This window comes from Borostomias antarcticus (genome assembly GCF_949987555.1).
Source record: "Borostomias antarcticus genome assembly, chromosome: 9".
NCBI classification, from domain to species: domain Eukaryota; kingdom Metazoa; phylum Chordata; class Actinopteri; order Stomiiformes; family Stomiidae; genus Borostomias; species Borostomias antarcticus.
This window is the reverse complement of record NC_140242.1, coordinates 8,356,170-8,379,370: the sequence shown is the minus strand read 5'-3', so window position 1 is coordinate 8,379,370 and position 23,201 is coordinate 8,356,170. Positions and strand designations below refer to the sequence as shown.

Below are 23,201 nucleotides of genomic sequence, written 5' to 3'. Positions count from 1 at the left end.
AGATGAAGCCATTTTCGGTGAGAAGTTTAGTGGAGTAAAAACAAAAGGACATTAACGTTAGTCAGAGGTGGGCACAGTTAGTTTCATAGAGGGTCTGTCTTCGCACACTAACCCTCGCGGAATTGCTCGCTATTTGATTAACGTTATCACACTGGAATAATGTTTTCACTCTCCACTACGTTCCAGCCACAGGTAAGTTGGACACGATGTTCTCGATAGGCTAGCGTAAGAGCTAGCTAGCCTAGCTAACGTAGCGGTACACTGAAGTCCACATGCCACTTCTCGGCTTAATTTAGTTAGCTCGTCAGGTCTTTAATTGGTTTCGAATGATTGACGATGAGCAATAAGTAGCGTTAGTTGTCACTTTTGGATTATGGAGCTGGCAGTGAAGGCAGTTCGCTTGCTAGCTAGCTAGCTAGGCTAATGTTAGGCTAGCTAGCACTAGTTACGTTACAATATACTAACGTTAGATATCGAGATGAACGAACGAACTAACAACCGTTAGTGGACCAGTCCTTCGAACACGGCTGTTTGTCAGTGCCTGTTTGTCAGTGCCTGTTTGTCAGTGCCTGTAAGCGATTAAATAATAACCGAGAGACAAAGTCAAGAGAGTTTCCAGCAGATGACATAACTGTCCTTGTTTGTATATTGTGCCAACAGCGACAATGCGATATCCAGATGGTTAACTAGTGTGAACTAGTTGACTACCTGGTGGCTGTAGCTCAAGAGGTAGAGCGGGTCGTCCAATGATCGTAGGTAGGGTCGGCGGTTCGAATCCCGGCTCCTCCTTTCGACCTGTCGAAGTGGGCAAGACACTAAACCCCAAATTGCTCCCAATGAGCGGGCTAGCACCTTTCATGGCAGCTGCCGCCATTGGTGTGTGTGTGAATGGGTGAATAAGAGGCCTTCATTGTTAAGCGCTTGGGATAAAAGCGCTATAAAAGTGCAGTCCATTTTTTAATGTGTTTTGGCACATTAAAACACTGGAATGAGACTTTAATATAAACGGAGACTGGATCCATCTGGTAACAAGTATATCTAGTCTATAGTGCTTCTAGACCAATGCCGCTATGCACACACAGTTAACTAGTGTGAACTAACTTGTTTCTATATTCATCCGCGGATATCTTGCTGTCACTTGTTTGAATGTCAGTCAACTTAAAACTAAAAGTGAGTGTCATCTTGCCATTTGTCCCTGTGTCCCATCCTACACAGGTAACGGTGCCCCTCAGTCAACTTATAAATGCCCTCCATTCCTTGAAGAGTTCGGCCTGCTCTGCCGCCACAGCCTCAGTCGAGACTCTCCAGAAAGACCTCAGTCTAGAGCACAACCCATTATTCCAGGAGGTAAGATAGAAGTTGATAGAAGGTGAACTCATAGCATTTTATCGATTCATATCTTAACGTGTGTTTTTTGGGTTGGATGTAGCTCAAGAGGTAGAGCGGGTCGTCCAATGATCGTAGGTAGGGTCGGCGGTTCGAATCCCGGCTCTTCCTGACGACATGTCGAAGTGTCCTTGGGCAAGACACTAAACCCCAAATTGCTCCCAATGAGCAGGCTAGCACCTTGCATGGCAGCTGCTGCCAGTGGTGTGTGTGTGTGTGTGTGTGTGTGTGTGTGTGAATGGGTGAATGAGAGGCCTTCATTGTAAAGCGCTTGGGATAGGTGCAGTCCATTTTTTTATGTGTTTTGGCACTGGAATGAGATTTGCATATAAACGGAGACTGGACATAATCACAATGAAAATAATAGAGCCTGCACACTCGTATGCTCCAGAATAAACTTTACTTGACAACTTTTCGAGCGTCTGTTCTGCTCTTTGTCAAGTCAAATCATGTTTATTCTGGGGCATACAAGTCTGCAGGCTCTATTATTTTCATTGTGATTATTACCTAACCCAGCACCTCAAGAAGTGTGCATTGTGTTTTCTATTTTTAAACGTTCCATGACCTGGAATATTAATAGCAAGAAACAACACATAGCCAACGTAACACACCCAATGCTTGGATGTGTGACTGGGGAAAAAAGCAATGGGCTATTTCAGAACCTCCAGACCTCAGTGAATCAGGCCCACACCTACATCAAATACTGCCAGAGGGCTTCATATTATCATAATATGGTCTAGACATTGCCTTGCTGCTGACGTTTCAGTGCGTTCTTGGAGTGTCATCTGTTCCTTAGTCTGTTGTCGTGTTCCTCCGCAGCCCAGCGTGAGCCTAAGGGACCTGGGCCTGTCCGACCTGCGGGGGGGTCAGCTGGACGAGCTGGTCAGCAGGTTGCTGCCCACACCAGGACCAGAGGAGGCGCCGGCCCCCGCTACGTGGAGGACATCTCACGTATCCGCAGACTCCTTCTTCCAGAACAAACATGGTATGGGCATGGCTTCCTGAAGAAACCTGTTGTTGAGCCCCATGTGTAATGGATTATTAATCTGCCTCTGGGATTATTAACTGAACCTGTAATAACAGGTGCTTGTCATCTCAGGAAAAGTACAGTCGTGTGACTGATTTTCAAGGGTCGTCACTAGGCCCATGAGTTAAAGATTACTACAATCACAATTAAAGGGGTAGTTCTGAATTTTGGACATAGAGCCTCAGTTACCATTTACCCATTATGTTTGATGGAGAATATTTTCAGATGATTACATGCTGTCCCTCGTTCCGGCTTTAGCGGCATGCTAATGCTAGCTCAGTGCAGTAGAAACGGCTAGCATTCAAAGAAAACTCACTTAACACTCCACAGTGCCACCGAATCAAATCAAATATGAGGACAGTCTGTCGGGGGCTCATTTGAGTTTTTATACCATAATTTTTTAAGTCCAACTGTCGTTGAACCCATTCATTTGTTCGGACCTATGGCTCTCACTGTAAAAAGGGAGGCGGAGTGACATTTACTATTTGACGTTATTGTCTTCACACAACAAGGAACAGAAGAGTGGACTATTCTCTTACTATTAACACAAGAAGAAGTTGCAATGGCCATGTTCAAAAGGGATATTCTAACTTTGATGAGGAGTTTAGTTTATTTGGCGATCCTTGCTTGTTTGGAGTGTTTATAGTGAGTGAGTCTTTGAATTCTAGAAATTTCGATTCGATTGCGCTAGTCGATGCATACTAACGTCCAGACGAGAGACAGCGTCGAATCAGCTGAATATGTTGTCCATCAATCAACAACATTATGGGTCATAAATGTCATAAATGAGGCTCTATGTTCAAAAATCTGAACTGCCCCTTTAACAGAAGTCACCACCAACAGCAGCAGTGTAGCTTCATGTAAACTGTCGCCATGTGTATTCATTTCTGTAGGATTCTCACACAGACGGCTGGGAGTTTTTGGTTCGCTAATATTCCGCAGGCAGAGCCACAGTCCCTTACAAGCTCTCTGCTCAGAGCTCCAGTACTCTCAGGGTAAGCAACCACACCTAGTGTGTCCAGCATCTGTATACCTGGCCCTAATGAAACTTACATCATTCAGAAATGTTACATCAGCCAGCCAACTGTTACACTATACACATGAATACGTAGTTTACTGATCTCTTATGTTACAATGTGTCGCATTTCAGTGTGGATCCAGAATCGAGGCTTCAAGACACTGCGGACGAAGGCCAGACGTAGGGTGTCCAGTGACGATGGCCCGGCAGAGCCAGAGGGTTACACCCCAACCTTCATGAAGGTCAGAAGCTCCACAACGTGTTAACTGCTCTACAGGCCACATACCTAACTTACACCTTTCCACATAGACAGGTTGGCAGCTAGTCAAGGGAACTGTATGTGTTGTCCTTGTGTATGCTGACTGTTCCCTTGCAATAAGAACAAAGACACCTACTGTGACAGCCCATGGAATGTTTGGACATTGTAGCATAAACACAGTTTTCGATTTCATGGCCAAACTGTTTTCATTGACCTGGAGGCCGGCACAAGCATTGAATTTGTGAATAAAGACCCGGGGACTGTTTTTCTTTTCTGGAGGCATCTTGCTATTATATAAGCAGTTGCTTTATTGTTTGTGGGTATGGTGTATTAAGAGGTGGTTAGTTTATTTATAAACCGCAAGGCTTCCACGTCCCTCCACATGTAACGAGGCAGTGTTAGGTCTTGTGGACCCACTCTGGCTGCTCCCATGAATCCTGTTGAATACCCGGGGTGGCTGTGGCTCAGGAGGTAGAGCGGGTCGCCCAGTGACCGTAGGGTTGGTGGTTCGAATCCCCGGCTCCTCCTGTCCATATATCGGAAGTGTCCTTGAGCAAGACAGTGAACCCCAAATTGCTCCCAATGAGCAGGCTAGCACCTTGCATGCCAGCTGGTCACCACTGGTGTGTGTGCATCAGTGAATGAGAGGCCATTGTAAAGCTCTTTGGTTAAAAGCGCTATATAAGTGCAGTCCATTTACCATTGTTCCATAGTGATGTGGGTTTCTTTCTTCCTCTCTCCTCCCCTTTATTTTCTTTCGTTACTTATTCACACTTGCACACACACATACACACAGGGTCTTCTCATGAGGGAGAAGGGACCAGAGGCTGACAGTCTGGATCAGATAGTGAAGCAGAGGCACCTCCAGGACAACCAGCTCGACGCCTTCAAGACGGGATTCACTGAAGGCTTCATGAAGGCCCAGAGCTACGCTCAGAGGACGCAAGGCACGTCGCACACACCCTCGCTAGCTACGATACGTTTACATTTTTGAATTATTAAATTACACAGGACCTCGAAGGTCGTTTTATTATTTGTTTAGTCTCTCAGGTTTTGCAGGCCTTTCTTATCCACAATATAGTTTGAAGAGAAAAAGTGGTGTTTTTAACTAACTTAGTTTTAAATTTGTTGTTGAAGCTTGTCTGTTATATTCTAATTTTTGTAAACTCCTCACGCTACCGCTCACAGTTTGCCTAAGTTGTCACATGGGGGTGCCACTGAGCTGAACTAGATCCCTGACCCTGATCTCACTGTCCTGTTAACAGCTGAACCAGATCCCTGATCCCATATGACTGATCTAACTGTCCTGTGTTAACAGACCCAGTCAGGAGGACCAGGTTGATTGTTGGCCTGGTGCTCGTGCTCGTCGCCGTGTACGGTCTGTCCAGAACCCCGTTTCTATCGGGTAAAGGCTCCTTTTCTGATACTGGTTTGTGTCAGATTTTGCTCATTCCTGTTCTTGCATGAATCAGCCAATTACCTTACACAAACACAGACTGGCTGAGTGGATTTACATACAGAAGTTAGTTGACAATAAATAATTGTTATTTTCCTCCACTCACGTAGTGTGTGCATTTAGGGTTTGATCGGTGCTGTATTCCCAGTTGCCAGTTATGTAGAACATGGTGTTAATCCCCCAACTTCTAAAAAGAGGGAGGTTTCTTTAATATATTGTTATTGATTCATATATCATGTTATTGATTAATGTCATGTACTCATGTATTCAAGGTATTTGTGTTATCCACTACATGGTAAAAGGGATATTAAAATATGATTGTTTGGTAGAAAGTGGTTCTTATGAAAAAAAAGGGCATTGTATTGATTTGTTCTTGCTGCATGTGGTCAGTTCCCTTGCGTTACTCATCTGACTGGCTTGTTTCGGGTTCTTGCAGTGAGGTTCCGCGCCACGTCTGGGCTGGACTCGGCGGTGGACCCTGTCCAGATGAAGAACGTGACGTTTGATCACGTCAAGGGAGTAGAGGAGGCCAAGAACGAACTCCAGGAAGTGGTCGAGTTTCTCAGGAACCCTCAGAAATTTACCGTGCTGGGTGGAAAGCTACCTAAAGGTAGCCTGAGCTTCTTCAGTGTTGTTGTTTATTTATTTCTGTCATCTGTCTGTCGGTTAGACCCCAGACCTATTTAGGAAGGAGTCAATCCCACTCTGTCGACGCACTTATAATTGGCCCTTGTTTGCTTGCTGTCTGTTGCTGTCAGGTATTCTCCTGATTGGCCCCCCCGGCACTGGGAAGACCCTCCTGGCTCGGGCGGTGGCAGGCGAGGCAGACGTGCCCTTCTTCTACGCTTCTGGATCGGAGTTTGATGAGATGTTTGTGGGCGTCGGAGCCAGCCGCATCAGGACCCTCTTTAGTAAGATTTTTAGCTTGTATGGGCAGGGGGTGACTCTAGTTTCACCCCTCTGGCTCTCACCTGTTCCACTCCTTTCCAGCGAGTGAAAGGAAGCTGTTGTTGGCGCCGTTGTCATGGAATTTAACACACAGTCTCAAGACTATTCAGATGCATACCCTTTCTATTCATCAAGTCCCCTGAAAACCCCTGGGTTTCAATCTCCTTTTATGATTATAAACACCCATTGTAATTGTAAACAGACTCCTCTGCTTCGCTCTTTTGTCCAAGTCAGACATGCCACACCTTGTCCTTCCTGGCCTGACTTGGACCTTTGTCTATATTCAAAGTATATTCAAAGTAAGTTTGCATCCCCCGCCCACTGGGTGATATCCGACTCAGCCAATCAAATGACACCTAATACCTCGTTGGTTTTGAAGCAATATAAGGGGCAGTCTGGCGATCTGACTTTGACTTCTTCTCTGATAAAATCACGCTGTGTTTTTACTATTTTGAAGTCCGTTTGCAACCGTATTGTTTCTTAATAAACCTGACTGAACATATTTTGAGCAAACCCAAGCTTTGGCAAGTACTCTCATTTTTCAAGCAACTACAATTGGCGACGGGGATGGGATTCGACTGCGGTGAGATTCGCCTGGAGTGGAACCGAGGGACGCAGACGTGCGGAAGCGGTAGCCGCTTTGGGAAGCTTCTCTCGTTGCGTCTATGCGCATTGCTTTTGGAGAGGCCCCGCCGTTGGTTTCACTCGGCAAAACTCACGGTACGTTGACAAATCCTTTTATGCTTGTTATTTGCCTTGGTTTCGGTTCAGCTTGTTGGTCTAGATTATTGAAAACAGAAAACCCCAGCGTGGGTATTTTAGTACTATAAGTAAGTAACTATCCAAGGAGATGTGAACAGCAATAGATTTTATATCGTATTGTCTTTTGGCTTCGTCCTTGTTTCGTTACGAGGGTATCAGCTGTTCAAGTGAGAGTTCGGCACAGAACAGGCTTTCCTTTTGGCCGGTCGCGGAGAGTTTTAACCGCGAGCACGTTGAAAGAGTTTTTGCTCAACGGAGATATAGCTACAGGCGTGATTGAGAGTTTTGCAAATCCGCGTTTCTGGTAGAGATTTTGACCAGAGGGGCTGTACATATTTGGTAGGATCTAGACATCATGGTTTAGCCTGGACCAAATTGCTAGTGCAGCCGAGAGTGTTTTGTTGTAAACGTGGGCCTTTGTTTCTTTGTTCTGCGTTAAGTCGTATGTACGTCATTTTTGGTCGTCTTTTGGTCGGTCTTTGTGTTTGCGTCCCCGTGCGAGTTTTGCTGTCTTTCTTTATTGTATGTGCACGGGATTGTTAGTCTGCTATGTTTACTGTTTGAACTTCAGCTCTGTCTTGTATGTGTTTGTTTAAGCGCTGTATATATACATTTTTTTTCAGGTAACAGTACTGTTTATTTTTTGCCGACACTGGTTTTTAAGGGCCGTAAATCGTAACTGCTATAGTGAGTAGTCTGAGAGACGTTCATCTCCGTGTTACGAAGGAGTGTAGGAGAGTGTTTTTTTGGGTTGGTTTTCCGTAAGCGATTTTGGTGCAAAATGGGTGCCGTTACTAGCTCGCCACTTGATATTCTCAAATTGTCTGGTCCGGCTAAAATTGTTGCGCTAAAATATTCTGCCAGTGCCTGTTGGCAAATTCAGCTCTGGGCTAAACATAGCAGTTTTCCGTCTCCATCTGGTACTCTTAGCGTTAAAGCTTTGGCCAACATTAGAGTTCAACTGCAAGCATTTGAGAAGACAAAGTTGGGTAAGAAAAGTGGCAATGCTATCGATTGGGCAGCGTTTAAAATTTGGGAGTCAGTAGCACGGGAAGGGTTTTTGAAGTCAGAGAAAAGATACAGTGAAACTATACAGCCAACGGCGTCTCCGCCGCTTCCCCCAGTGAATCACTCTGACCTAGACTTCTGTCCCTCGACTCGTTGCGCCGTGATCCCACCTCCTAACAATGCCCCCGCCATTATTAGCCACGTCCCTTCTCTCTCTGCCGTATCCCCTCCCAGTATTGCCTCTGCACCTCACATGCAGGCGCCTCCGCAATACGAATTAAATGCGCCCCTTTCCCCCGACCGGAGCGTACCTCCAGGACCACCCTCTTCTCCCGTCCATTCTATAGCTCTGTCGACTAGAGGTCACACAAAGCAAGAGCAGGACAGGAAGAAAGAATTGGCTAGAGCCATAGTTGAGGCTAAGTTAAATTTGGAACAACTACAAATAGCTAGTAATAGTCTGGAGGAACCGCAACTCCTAGCCCCAATGGTACGATGTCCGAACCCTAATCCCCGACCGTCTCAGACAGATGATGCAGATGGCCACGAGGCCTGGACCCCTGAAATCAGGGTGTACAGACCGTGGCGTTCAGACGAACTTCGTGATGTTGCTAAAACGTTGCCCGATCCAACCAAAGACATTGACGAGTTTGAAACTCTTTTTAACAGTTTAGTTCGTATGTATGAGCCTCATGCAGAGGAAATCGCCATGATCATGAGACAATGCCTTGGGCTCAAATGGGTGGATGTGAAACATCCGTTTGACATTACATTGCCTTTTTCTCATGCCGATTTCGCTGACCAAAATGCTGCGCTGTTGAACAGAATCAAAACTCGTTTCCCAAAGAAAATGGATTGGGACCGTATCACATACTGTAAACAACAAACCGATGAGCAGTTCGAGAAATTTTGGGAAAGACTGGAATCAGTCTTTGCGTCACACAGTGGCATGGACAAAGAGAATGCCGATTATAAGAAAATTCTAAAACAACAGTTGATGAATAACTCTCTCTCCTCTTTGTCTGACCAAGTTAGGATGTGTTGCCACACCTGGGAGTCAACTTCGCTCGAGGAAGTTGTTGACCATTTCCGGTATGCGGAGCGGCTTCGCGTTCACATTGAACAAAGGGAGGCGAAAGAACTTAAGTTAGGTACAGCGAAGTTACAAGCCGCTCAACTGGAACAGATAGAAAACCAGTCCGAGAGATCAGAGAGGGAACAACGACCACAGGGTCGTCACATGAACAGAAATAGCAGGCATAGTAACAGAATGGATTACAGGAGGAAACCAAGGGAGGGAAACGAAAACAGAGACAGAACTGACGCGTGTTTTCATTGTGGTAAAATTGGTCACTGGATAAAAGACTGTCACAGTTACAACAGGAAAAAGGAGAGAAAGAATCCTGCAACCTGGGGTTCGGCGCCACCTGCTGGAATTTCCCTGAACAACCCACAGCAACAGTCATGACTAGGCCAGGAACAGACAGAGAGTTTTGCTGAGGGACCGTCAGATAGTACAGCTGTACAGGATAAAGAGAAGGTTGTTCATATTTGTCAATACCTTAATCTGCATACAACACCGTCCGAGCTTCCAGTAGTAACTTTAGAAGTTAATGGAGAGCAACTCATGTTTTTAGCTGACACCGGCGCACACTCATCAGTCTTAAGCTCCTCAAAAATTAATGTTGTTCCTAAACTAACAAATGAAGTGGCAAAGACCATTGGTGCAGCAGGTATTGAAAAATCTGAGAGAATGACTACGTCACTTCCTGTTGTGTTGGATGATGCTGAATTCCAACACCAATTTATCTATTCTCATTGTTGTCCTGTCAACCTAATGGGAAGAGATCTGCTGTGCAAACTAGGTTTTCAGATGTGCTGTGACTCAAATGGGGTCACCATTATCCGGCCTAAACAGGTAACACCACTGCGCGACCTCATGTTTATAGAACATATGACAAGTTGGACATATTCCTGGAACATTGAAAATAATGATCAGATGTCACTCCAACGTTCTAAGCTGTTCTCAAAAATTAACTCCTGTTATTCATATGACACCCCCCTCACACCACAGACTTCATTACACTGCACTGCAAATGTATCCCCACTACAACAAGATCATGATTTTGAGAAAGTCTGGTTACAACCACAAAGTAGTGAGGTTCTTGAATGTGCTATGCTGTATGTAGATCCTGACCATGCAGCTCTCTCTGTGTGTCTGACAGAGACACAGAAACAGCTGTATGATGAAAAACAAGGTGTCCCACACATTTCACTGGGTGTCTCTGAGTTTGTTACCAAGGAGGAGACAGGCATGTGGCTGCAGACGGCAATGGAAGCTACTGACTGGGTTGGAGATCCACACCAAGTAAGATACTCTCCAAAAACAGGGGTAAGCTGCTTCCCTTTTAAATGGCTGACACCTGTGGTACGTGGAATGGAAGGTCAACGCCTCAACCCCACGTTTGTCCAAATTCCTTCTGACAACATAGAAAGTCCATCTGTGTTGCAGGGGGTGCCCGACTCATTGTGGGCCAGAGATAAGTTTGATATAGGCAGGATTAAGAATGTCAACCCAGTAGTCGTCAGCCCAAAGGGAACATTCCGTCCAAGACGTGCCCAGTATCCTCTGAGTACAGAGGCAGAGGAGGGAATTGCTAAGGTTCACGCCTCCTTATTAGAAAGAGGTGCTATTGTTGAGATTGACAGCTCACCTTGCAACACCCCTATTCTGCCTGTGAGGAAGGCTTCAGGTGAATGGAGATTTGTTCAAGATTTGAGAATTGTTAATGAGGCTGTCCATGCTAGAACAGCCCTTGTTCCGAACCCTGTTACCATTCTGTCATCCATACCTGCCACAGCTACACATTTTAGTGTTATTGATTTGAGTAATGCGTTTTTCTCTATCCCTGTTCACCCTGACTCCAGAGAGTGGTTCGCGTTCACCTTTCGAGGACGGAGTTATACCTGGTGTGTAATGCCTCAGGGATATGTGGACTCTCCAACCATTTTTAATGTCGAGTTGGCACGGAACCTAGAAGGATTCATCCCGCCAAAAGGCAGCACTCTCATTCAATACATGGATGACCTTCTTCTTGCCAGTAGAAACAAGGAGTCATGTATTGAGGATACAAGAGCGCTGTTGTTTTTCCTTGCAGAAAATGGCCACAAGGTGTCTAAAAGCAAAATCCAGTTAGTATGTGAGCAGGTCAAATACCTTGGTCACTTAATAACAAAAGATGGAAAGACACTGGGGACTGACCGTGTTAAAGTAATTCTTACACTTCCCCTGCCCACAACCAAAAAACAGATGATGTCACTGCTTGGGACTGTAGGTTACTGCCGAGCTTGGATTCCTGACTTTGCAGAGATAACACAGCCGCTATCTGACTTAGCTCATGGACAGAAATTAGCTCCCTCAGACAAAATCACATGGACTGACGAAGCCAGACTGGCTTTAACGACACTTAAACAAAGACTGTCCACAGCACCCTGTCTAGGTATTCCTGACTATGACAAGACCTTCCACCTGTTCACGAACGAGAGGGAAGGTTACATGGCAGCAGTATTAGCACAGAAGCATGGAGATAGGTACAGACCAGTAGCCTATTACTCAAAAAGACTTGACTCTGTTGTTAGAGGACTCGTGTCCTGCTTGAGATCAGTGGCAGCTACTACTGAGGCTGTATTGAGTTCTGTAGACCTAGTGGCACTGCGGCCGCTGGTAGTCCATGTACCGCATGCTGTGTCTGCTCTTCTTTTACAGGCAAAGACATCGCACCTGCACCCAGCAAGATTGTTGCATTACCAGAATGTACTGTTGACTATGTCTAATCTTACACTTCAAAGATGCACTATACTTAACCCAGCAACTCTGCTTCCGACTCCAGAAGACGGGGAACCGCATGACTGTGTGGCTATAGTAGAGGAGGTCAATAAGCCACGCTCAGACCTCACTGATGTTCCTCTCTCTAACCCTGATTTTGAGCTTTTTGTGGACGGATCAGCCCAGCGGTCGACAACAGGTCAACCACTTGTCGCATATGCAGTCACAACATTAGATGGAGTTTTAGAATCAGCAAAACTCCCACAACACCTTTCAGCGCAAGCAGCTGAATTGTTCGCTCTGACCAGAGCTTGTATAATAGCAAGTGGAAAGTCTGCAACCATTTACACAGACAGTAGTTATGCTTTTGGAGTTGTGCATGACTTCGGCTCCCTTTGGCGAAACCGTGGGTTCCTCACGTCAACTGGTAAACCTATTGCACACCATGTGTTGATCAACAACCTTCTAGAAGCTATGCTTTTACCATCTAGCCTAGCAGTGTGTAAATGCCAAGCTCATGTTAAAAGCTCTGATCCTGTCTCTGTGGGTAACTCGACTGCTGACCTCGCTGCAAAAGCTGCGGCTGTCTCTGTTTCCTCCCCTGTGCTTTCTATGCTCTCTGTACCATCCACAGACCCTGACAAGACTCCTCCACTGTCCCTGGCAGACATTTCTGACCTACAAGAATCTGCTCCACCTGCGGAGAAGAAGAAATGGAGGAATAAGTGCACATTCCACAACCAAACTAACCTGTATCTAGGGCCTAATGACAAACCTGTACTACCTCGTTCATGTTTTCATTATGCTTTCAAACTAGCCCACGGGCCAGATCATGTTTCAAAAACAGGGGTGGCGGAGGACGTTAACAGGTATTGGTATGCACCAGGGTTCACGGTTTTTGCAGAACAAAACTGTGCCAAATGCATCATATGCATGCAAAACAATGTTGGAAAAGGGATAAAAATGGAACTGTCAGCACATCCTCGGCCAAGTGGGCCATGGGAACATGTTATGATGGATTTTATTGAACTCTCTCCATGCCAGGGGTACAAATATTGCCTAGTGTTAACTGATGTTTTCTCCAAATGGACTGAGGTATTTCCTTGCAGGCATGCCTCAGCGTTGTCAGTGGCAAAGAGTCTCCTGAGAGAGATCATTCCAAGATGGGGCCTGCCAACCAAAATCTCCTCAGATCGAGGGAGCCATTTTGTAAATAGTGTCATTCAGGAAATCTGCAATAGCCTACAGATTAACCTTAGAACGCATTGTAGCTATCATCCAGCAAGTGCTGGAATAGTGGAGAGAGCTAATCAAACTCTGAAAGTAAAGCTCACCAAGCTGATGGCAGAGACAGGTCTGTCATGGATGAAAGTTCTACCTCTGGCACTCATGTACATGAGAGGGAGACCGCACCAGACCACAGGGCTGGCTCCATATGAAGTCCTTACTGGTCGACCTATGAAAATGACTAACACACCGTTTCCCCAAAATAAGATTAGTCTCATGTCATGTGAAGATGATATGATACAATATTGTCTTGCACTGAATAACATTCTAAAAAATGTCTTCACCAGAGTGAGGACCGCCATTCCTGAGGCTAAGGAGGGTTTCCTGCATCACATCTCTCCTGGGGATTGGATCCTGGTCCGCGACCACAGACGAAAGAGCTGGAACTCGCCGAGGTGGCTTGGGCCGTACCAGGTTCTACTCACCACGCAGACAGCGGTCAAAGTAGCTGAGAGGACTTCGTGGATCCACGCAAGCCATTGCCGACGGGTCAAAGCAGCAGACGACGGTCCACCAGGAGATCGCCAACACCAGGAGGATGCAGCTGAACCAGAGGGCTAAAAGGCCAAAACCATGGGCCATCACACTGTCCTCTCCTCTGACGAGAAATCGGAGGAAAAATGACCTTGCTGGTCACCTCCTTCTACTGGTCGTTATGATGGCAACATGGAGAAACACCACAGCCTTGACCTCACAAGATGCACCACACACGCACACACACCTGCACACACTGCAACTAACATTGAACAAAACTGATTCAAACAACGCAACATTGAAGTTGCGATCCAGAAGAGAAGACGCCTTGCATTCCCCAGTAACATTCTATTGCCCAAAAGAGAAGTGTCACCTACATGACTGTTGGATTTACACTGTGAACAAGAATGACTGGACTCTGTTACACTCTACAGATGTCAAAATCCAAGACGATGAGAAGTTCCTTGGATCTACCCTGGTGACTCTGACCAATGCTGATTGGAGAATGCCATATTGGTGTGTTTTAAGCAGAGATGTGATTAATGTAGCTCGAAGCAGAAACTATGGTGCTGATATTTGCAAACCTGTCCCAGATTATCCCTCTACTATGGTAGTTAATTGTAACCAGTATTTAACCAGGTCATCCAACTCAGATCGGAAGACCCATCCTAACACTGCTATAAGTATGGTACGGGAATTTGCATCCAAAATGGATTATGATGATTGTTGGATTTGTCAACAGGTCCCCTCTAGTACAACATCACCTATCCTATATCCTATTCCCTTAACAAAGGCTGAGTGGTTACAATATGACTGGCAAGGGTTAGCAACCCATACATTCTCCACTAGGGAACAAGTCTCATCTTGTCAATTTCATGCAGGAGTAGATAGATTAATTAATTCCTACGACGGTATAGAGAATAGCATTTTAACAGAGTTAACTATGCAGGTCAATCAACACCAGAAACCAACAGAATTTACTCGACTAGAACTAGCTAGAGTTATACATTTTTCCAGAGTACCCGGACCCCAGTTAATTCATAATATTCAAGCTGTCTTCACACAGATATATACAGTTCCTTTAACTGCACAGTTAGTGTGTACTGGCTTATCCACAACTGTAGAATGGAGAAATTCAATTGTATTTTCCGGATTAAAATGTCAGATTATTGATTGTTTTGTCCAGTCTCAGAGAAAACTATTCAATCAAACTAATCTTAGAGTTCAAACAAACACTGATCAATTCAAAATCGTCCCTCTCCAGAAGGTAACAGGTTGTATTGACGTTTTTAGGAAGAATTTAGACTCAGCCATTACTGATTTAGGAACCAGCTCTTGTATAGACCCAGTTTTTGAGTATCTGTATCGAGGCAAGGAAATAGAACTCCCTGAAGGCATTTTCCTAGTCTGTGGAAACACCGCATACTCTAAACTACCTGAAGATAGTATGGGACGTTGTTATTTAGCTCATTTAATTCCTATGATCAGGAAAGTTACTCAGGAAGAGATGACAGTACTCCACAAACAAACTACTATTAGACATCGTAGGAACCTCGCAATTTTCAATGCGGCACTAGGAGTAATGATTCCTAGTTATGGTTTTCTTCAGAATAATGCTGAAATACAAATTTTATCGTATGTCCTACAAGAACACATAAATGCATCTGATAGAGTTATTTCTGCCCTTGGCCAAGAGGTAAATGAAATAAAGAAAGTTGTTCTCCAGAATAGGTTCGCATTAGATACAATCCTAGCCTCTCAAGGAGGTACATGTGCAATCGTAGGGAGTGAATGCTGTTCTTATATTTCTGACCCAAACGTCACACTAGCTGAATTTCATGAAGCAAACAAAAGAGGACTTGAGACCTTAAACCAATTACATACCTGGGATATTTGGGGACAGGTTGATAATGCATTTTCAGGTTTTGGAAATATTTTTAGGACTATTATTATTGTTCTGGTATGTATCATTTTTGGGTTCATTATCATTTCAGTGATTATCAAATGTGCTACAAAGTGTTTAGTGGATATTCCAGCTCAGGCACTAATGGTCCAGACTTCAATACCTGGCGGAGAAGTAGATGACCCCTTTGAAAATTATCTCGACGAAATGCATAATATCTATCTACAGGATTTATAATGTTTTGAAACATGAGCTGACCTTGTTTTCTGTCAAATTTCTGAAACAAGGAGTTTGGTGTGTGATTTGCATGTAGAAAGAAAATAATCTATTCTTGTTCTTGCTCCACCTAGTGGAGAGATTACTTCCTTTCCACATGTATAGCATAGAGTCTTTGAAATTTCTGTTATAATTGATTATTTTTTTTGATTTTTTTTCTCTTCTTTAATTTTTTTTCGTTGTATTTTTTTTTGATTATGCTTATTTTTATCTAATGTATATCTTTTATGTGGCTGTTCAGCCACAGATGTGGGAGTTGTCATGGAATTTAACACACAGTCTCAAGACTATTCAGATGCATACCCTTTCTATTCATCAAGTCCCCTGAAAACCCCTGGGTTTCAATCTCCTTTTATGATTATAAACACCCATTGTAATTGTAAACAGACTCCTCTGCTTCGCTCTTTTGTCCAAGTCAGACATGCCACACCTTGTCCTTCCTGGCCTGACTTGGACCTTTGTCTATATTCAAAGTATATTCAAAGTAAGTTTGCATCCCCCGCCCACTGGGTGATATCCGACTCAGCCAATCAAATGACACCTAATACCTCGTTGGTTTTGAAGCAATATAAGGGGCAGTCTGGCGATCTGACTTTGACTTCTTCTCTGATAAAATCACGCTGTGTTTTTACTATTTTGAAGTCCGTTTGCAACCGTATTGTTTCTTAATAAACCTGACTGAACATATTTTGAGCAAACCCAAGCTTTGGCAAGTACTCTCATTTTTCAAGCAACTACACCATTGACATAACCAGAAGTATTTTCCTCTCCTTCTGTGTGGTTTGCAGAAGACGCTAAAGCCAGCGCCCCCTGTGTGATCTTCATTGATGAGCTGGACAGTGTGGGGGGGAAGAGGATTGAGTCTCCCATGCACCCTTACTCCAGACAAACCATCAACCAGCTGCTCGCTGAAATGGACGGGTACATCCACCGTCTTAGTTTGGGCAACTATCGTTCTCTAGCTATCGAGGCCAATAATGTGTATTTGTGAAAGAGAAGGAAAACATGAATTCTGAAAAATGTGTTCTTGTCGTTCATAAGACAGGACGTAAATCTCATAGCTTTGCTAATGACTAAATGAAATACAGCAGGAGGTTGAATGTTTTCTTGGCCTGAATAGCCCACAAACGTTTGGATTTTTTTTACAGGTTCAAAACAAACGAAGGGGTCATCGTTATTGGAGCTACAAACTTCGCCGAGGCTTTGGATAAGTAGGTTTAAAGTTTGAAGAGTAACAGCTCCTACTATAGACCTTCATGCAACCTAAGGCTTTGTCCTTTGTTCTGGAATTACTTGAATGGTGGCCAAGCCAAGTAAAGGTTCAAAAGGCGCTCTTTCACACACAGTACTATTTCAGTAACTCATTAGAATCACACATGATATATTTATCATTTGAGTCGGACATTATTGTGACTATCACATTCCTGGATCTAATCTGGTAATTTATAGATGACTCATCTCATTGCATTGCACCAATTCCATGTGCAAACTAGTTGGATGAAGATAAGATTGTTGTCCTCAGGACATTCCTGAGTCCTCACAGCCAAGTAGGGCTCGCGAAACTGTGTCAGTGGACGATTTTTATAACATTTTTTTATAACATTTCAAAATTCACTCACAACCTAGCTCTTCAAGTCAAAACACAAGACTTGGCAAACCAGTAAGCAGGTGACCGTTGTGCGGGATGTTGAGGGGGTTAACCCTGGTCTTTCCTGTGGTTCTCAGTGCTCTGGTGAGGCCTGGCCGCTTCGACATGCAGGTGACCGTGTCTCGGCCTGACGTGAAAGGACGCACCGAGATCCTCAACTGGTACTTGGACAAGATCAAAGTGGACCCTGGTAGGTATCCTAAAAACAAACTCAACGAAGAAGACTCCAGTCACTGAAACTTAAGATATCTGCCCTGGTGGTAAAAAAAAAAGGAAAAAAAAGTAATATACTGCTGCTGTATGTAGCATATTACAAAAGCCATATGAGAAGTGGATCGCACTAATCCAGCAGGTTCATTCTGATCAACCAGGCCCATGGGGGATATATCAGATCCTGTTGGTGTTAATTAAAGCCCCCCGCTGTCTCTGGACCACTTGACAGCCCTCTCCTTTGTCCCCTGGCAGCGGTGGAGGCGGGGATCATCGCCCGGGGCACGGTGGGCTTCACGGGGGCCGAGCTGGAGAACCTGGTCAACCAGGCGGCACTGAAGGCGGCCGTGGACGGGAAGGACATGGTCACCATGAGGGAGCTGGAGTTCGCCAAGGACAAGATCCTCATGGGTGAGTGCACACACTCTTTAACGCACGAGCACAAACACACACACAAACACACACACGGCCCAGCCTCGGCTCCCGGGACACGTGAGACAGATTAACGACGAGAGACTTACACACTACACTACAGTAGCTGGTAGTAAACGTGAGATAATGAGAATGTCGGATCGTCTTGTCAGTCTGGCTTGCTTCCCAGGCGTTTCTCAGGATTCGGAGGTCCAGGCTTCAGACTGTGGCCCATTGTTGCTGAACAGAGCTAATGATATGGATTGGCTTATCGTTCTATTGTTGTGGGAAAAGTTTAAAAGCCTTTATTAAATGGCTAATGCATAGCAAGATTTCAAAACACACACACACTGTTGTGGCAGCACAGGCCTTCATCAAGATGTTTGACATTAAGAAAAACATTTCACTCTATTAATTTCCGTTTGACTGTAATCAATGCTCAATCTGAGATTCTCATTGAGAGAGTTGACATACTTTTAACATACTTGTAACAGTTGCTCTTCTGACCCAGAAAAACAGCAATGGAATGTCATCAATATACCTGCCACACCGTTTAATCTTATCATAAACGGGGTTTACAGAGCTATAAAGTCCCGTATAGGTTGACGTAGTTGGGGGCAAAACATGCTCCTGTTGTGGTGACTATTTAATTTGCTGCCGGGTTTGTCCTGAGAGAGAAAAACATTGTTTGAAGTCCACTCTTGTCAGTTGGACAAGAAAATCAGTAGGGGGCTTGTGACTGATAATGGCTCAGTGACTCAATGCCATTGTTCTCCCCAATCATAATGAAGAAATAGACTATTCCCTGTTCTTGTGACCCATCTTGCCTTTCTTTGTCTTTTTTGGGGGGACTTGTACAGTGTGGCCACATTACTTACTTATTTTTCTTTTCTTTTGTTCTATTCTGTAAGGAGTTTGTAATCTGTATTGTATTTGTATTGTATTTTCCTTTGTGGTATATGGTGCACTTGTATGTATGTATTTTGTCCATTACGCTAGTCACTTGACGAAGTACATGAGGTCACTTCCTCTCTTTGTTCTATGTAATTGTGAAATGTTTGTCTTGATGTCAGACACCCTTTTCTTTTTCTACACCAAGGCACCAAGAGTGCATTGGTTTCAGCTGTTTAGATCAATCTCTTCACCTCTTCCTCTTGGAGTCACCTGTATCCTCTGTTGAATGGGTTCAGTATCAGAACGATTTGCCGGGAGTTCCTTTCGGCTCATTAGTTGAAGACTGCTCTTCATTGTATTCCTCATGTTCCAGGTCCTGAGCGGAGGAGTGTGGACATCGACAAGAAGAACAAGACCATCACAGCGTACCATGAGTCAGGCCATGCTATTGTAGCCTACTACACCAAAGACGCCATGCCCATCAACAAGGCCACCATCATGCCCCGAGGGCCCACGCTTGGACATGTGAGTAGTACCCACTAAACCAACATGGTTCGCGACCCCGGTAACGCCCTATTATAGTGACTAATAACCCCATGTATATCCTGTCCATCCCCGTCTCTGTGTCTGACCCTAGGTGTCCATGCTCCCGGAGAACGACCGCTGGAGCGAAACCCGCGCCGAGCTCCTGGCTCAGATGGACGTCAGCATGGGCGGCCGCGTAGCAGAGGAGCTCATCTTCGGAGACGATTACATCACCACCGGTAAGAGGACGAGTAGTTTTTGGACACAAGTCATCAGCGGAGCCGGTCTGAAACCGGTTATTCGTTCATCCATTGTCTAATGTTACGCTCGACAACGTCAAAATTTGCATGATGCGTATCTCAAGCTCTCTCTTGCGTTGTGGCTTCTTGTTTGTGACAGGAGCATCAAGTGACTTTGATGGAGCAACCAAAATTGCCAAGATGATGGTGACCAGGTTTGGAATGAGCGACAAGGTGAGAGAGACTGTTCCTCCAACGTGCATCTAACATCATGGATTTGATATCTATTTTTATGATTGGCAATACAGCTTAAGCAACATAAGGACAAATGCCATTCACAATTTAAAAAAAAATATTTGCTGCAGATAGGCCATTATCAGGCATTGTTCACATGGTCGTAGGCAGGGATGAAAATTAACACCTGCCACTGGCCAAATGCAGGTAAAATTTCCAATTGGCAACTAGATTTCGGAAAGCTATCTGGAAAAAAAAAAACTTGGCCAGTAGATTTTTTTCATCGGGAACGCATTGATGGAATTTCTTCCCCTTTGGTACGAATGTTCACTGGCACTCAAGGATGAACTGCTTAGATCATGGGGGTCAAAGGTCAAATTTCAAGGTCACTGTGACCTCACAAAATGTGTTTTTGGCCTGATAAACACAATATCTCAAGAACGGCTTGACAGAATTTGTACATATTTGGCTAAATGTCCAGTCAGGACATAGTCAGGACATAATTAGATTAATTGGATTCGATTTTGGTATTCAAATGTCAAAGGTCAAGGTCACAGTGACATCACAAAAGGCACTTTTGAATGCTAATGCTAGCTAGCTAACGCTATTCCTAATGCTAATGCTAGCTAGCTAACTCTAATTCTAATAATAATGCTAGCTTTCGCTAGCTAGCATTAGCCTTAGCATTAGAGTTAGCATTAGCGTTAGCTAGCATAAGGGTTAGGTTAGCAGTTAGTCAGGGTTAAGGTTAGGGTTAGATGGGTTAACTGCAACTGGCATTGTTGGGCGGAGGCATATAGCCGCTACGCGGTTTTTCTAGTTGGATGGTAATTTGAACATTGAGACAGGTTGGGTCAATTGACTTCTATCAGCTGACTCTTTGAGGGTCATTTTACTACCAGGGTCCCTTTCAAACAAGCGAACTCGTGTTGTTCCACCTCCCATGTGCTTAACTGGGCCTCAATGCTCGATTTGACTTGCTGCTATTCTGGCAACCCATGCCTTCTTATTCTGTTCAGAGTTGTGGGTGAAAAAGGCAATCAAATTTAATCTAATCTAACTTTGAATGGCCATTGCGTACTGTAAGTTGTCTAGCCTGACACTCAAGGCAAGGCAAGTTTATTTGTATAGCACATTTCAGCAACAAGGCAATTCAAAGTGCTTTACATGAGACATTAAAAGCATCAAGACAAAGTGCAAGAAACACGTTTCACTTCATCGTCTGAACAGGCTCCCATTGCAGCCGTTTTCCAAGATGGGCGTCACCGAAGGGAGTCCTCAGCGATTAAACCAACCATGTCGCGCAGTTTAATTCTGTCATCGAATTCAAAGGACTCTGAATTCCAACCGAAAAATCACTCTGGACGAGAATCTTTCCAGACCCTAAACCTCATTCAGAAAATTCCGATTGAGGCGCTGGAGCCAGGCTTGATTGTTGTCAGGTGTGCCTCTAAACCTCATTCTTTATACTCTTCACTGTTTCAGCTCGGGGTCATGACCTACACTGACATGACCAAACAGAGCCCCGAGACGCAAGCCGCCATTGAACAGGAAGTGAGGATCCTGTTGAAGGTGAGCCGACCTGCCTTGACGCCACTGCACATGGGACATCACACTGAATTCTTTGATGGGTTCCCCTCAATTGTTGAAACCACTTCATCTCTCATTTTATAAAGATCTTCTGAATTGTTTGAAGAATTTTTAGGTCATTTTTATGTCTTTGTTCAAGCCATTCAATTAATTCATAATTTTGTTATTCATTAGTAAAACAGTCCATTAACTGGTCCTCCTTTTTTATACAGGACTCGTACGAGAGAGCTAAAAACATCTTGAAGACGTACAGTAACGAGCACAAGAAGCTAGCTGATGCGCTGCTAACATACGAAACGCTGGACGCCAAAGAGATCAAGCTAGTTCTGGAGGGCAAGACCCTGGACCCTAGATGACTCCACCAGGGCCAGTAGCCAATTAGAGACAGCTTGGGTCTTGTTTCCTGTAAATACTAAGCTGTGCAATCGAGAGGCCTTTGGAGGCCTCGTAGTACTTTTTTGACCTGTATGCACTCTTTCTCAAAAGTAAACAAGATGCTGAATATAGCCCACATCATGGTTTTTATTGGTCTTGATCTGGACGTCTTTGTCTGTGCCATTGAAGCAGTACAGACTATCCCTATTTGATGCCATTTTAGAGACACTGACATTATGAAGAAACATTTTGCCATCTCAAATTGGCTTGCAGAGGTTTGTCAGTTTGATGCAGTAAAAGTTTCTTCAAAATATGAATGCTCCTCTTATTTGGTATGTTATCAAATTTATGAGGAAAAATAATAGGCTGCAAATAATTTCTGGCCCTAATGATTTTACGTAGGACAGATCATGTAAATGATGACACTTGAATTGCTTCAAAGTACTTTTTTGCCATAGAGCAAAAACTCTGATCACAGGTGTACAGAAGAAAAAAGAACCATATGACCTTAATGTATTGTGTAGAATGTTATTACAGAATGGCTGTCGATGTTCTGTCCCTGTTTGATTCATTCATCTGTGAACTGTGGAGTTCCTTGGGCTGCTCTTGTCAGGCTTCTTGTTTCATCTTCATTTACAGTTTTTATTTATTTGTGCCCAAAGTGTGCTGGTTTTCCAGTATTAGAAGTAGCTTAGGTCATCACATCTTCATCCAAGATGCAAGTGATGTTTTAGGGGATTCGTGTATAAACAGTCATGTAGTTGTATGTAAGAAATGTATTGCTATTCTGAGGCTCAAATAAAAGTTATTCAAATGGTTTTTGTTTATTTATGTTAACTCATTCTTGGTAGTAGGCTACAAGCCCTAATGATAAGACAGAAGGCCTATCAGTTAGGAATATTCACCAAAGCATTGAGACTATAGATTAGCTAGCATTTTAGTTAGGCAAAAGTGGAAAAAAAGTTGTATGCCTTTCAGGTGGTCTGATAGCTCCAGTTTTGCTTACTTGCAAAATAGGTTCTCTCTTTCTCCAACTCCCGCTTCTCATGGTTACCCCATGTACTCGACCCAATTAGTTCTGTATCCAGTTTCATGATAATGCTAGTGTGTTGGGGGAAAGGACTACAAATACATCCATTGTGTCTTCTCAAAGAGCGTTTCAGAGAACAAATACTCATTTTAAGGCTATTCGGATGCACTTTCAAACCCTGCAATTAGCGACTTGAGTTACAAACGACCATAATTGAAGGAAATTGAGTAAGAATATTGTACACATGGCTCTGAAACAAGTGTCTGTTGTTAGGGAATCTGTTCCCTTAGTTTTCAGGCATCTCATTGTGAGGTTAGTGGATTTATAAAGAGGGACAGACAATAAGGAGTCACCACATGTAGGCCTATAAGCCAAGAGCTCTACTGGGAATGGCTCAGCTCTGGGACAAAAATAC

The 23,201-nt window shown here is 44.1% G+C and overlaps 1 protein-coding gene across 1 annotated transcript; it reads left to right on the top strand.

Annotated features, from left to right (window-relative positions):
- The first annotated feature begins 19 nt into the window (after window positions 1-19).
- LOC311313233 (ATP-dependent zinc metalloprotease YME1L1-like) lies at window positions 20-22,537 on the top strand. The gene is made up of 18 exons (XM_084443331.1): window positions 20-192; window positions 1,216-1,347; window positions 2,206-2,371; window positions 3,307-3,408; window positions 3,564-3,673; window positions 4,487-4,637; window positions 5,009-5,095; window positions 5,583-5,756; window positions 5,905-6,057; window positions 16,419-16,551; window positions 16,779-16,841; window positions 17,356-17,468; window positions 17,744-17,899; window positions 19,167-19,318; window positions 19,431-19,557; window positions 19,718-19,791; window positions 21,277-21,363; window positions 21,594-22,537. Exons 1-18 carry the CDS (start codon window positions 160-162, stop codon window positions 21,735-21,737), a joined length of 2,157 nt encoding a protein of 718 aa, XP_084299457.1. The 5' UTR covers window positions 20-159; the 3' UTR covers window positions 21,738-22,537.
- Window positions 22,538-23,201: the final 664 nt, after the last annotated feature.

Coding starts and splice junctions, on each gene's coding strand:
- LOC311313233 (XM_084443331.1), top strand. CDS start 160: ATGTTTTCACTCTCCACTACGTTCCAGCCACAG. Junction 6,058..16,418: donor CCGCATCAGGACCCTCTTTA/GTAAGATTTTTA, acceptor TGTGGTTTGCAG/AAGACGCTAAAGCCAGCGCC. Junction 19,319..19,430: donor GAGGGCCCACGCTTGGACAT/GTGAGTAGTACC, acceptor GTCTGACCCTAG/GTGTCCATGCTCCCGGAGAA.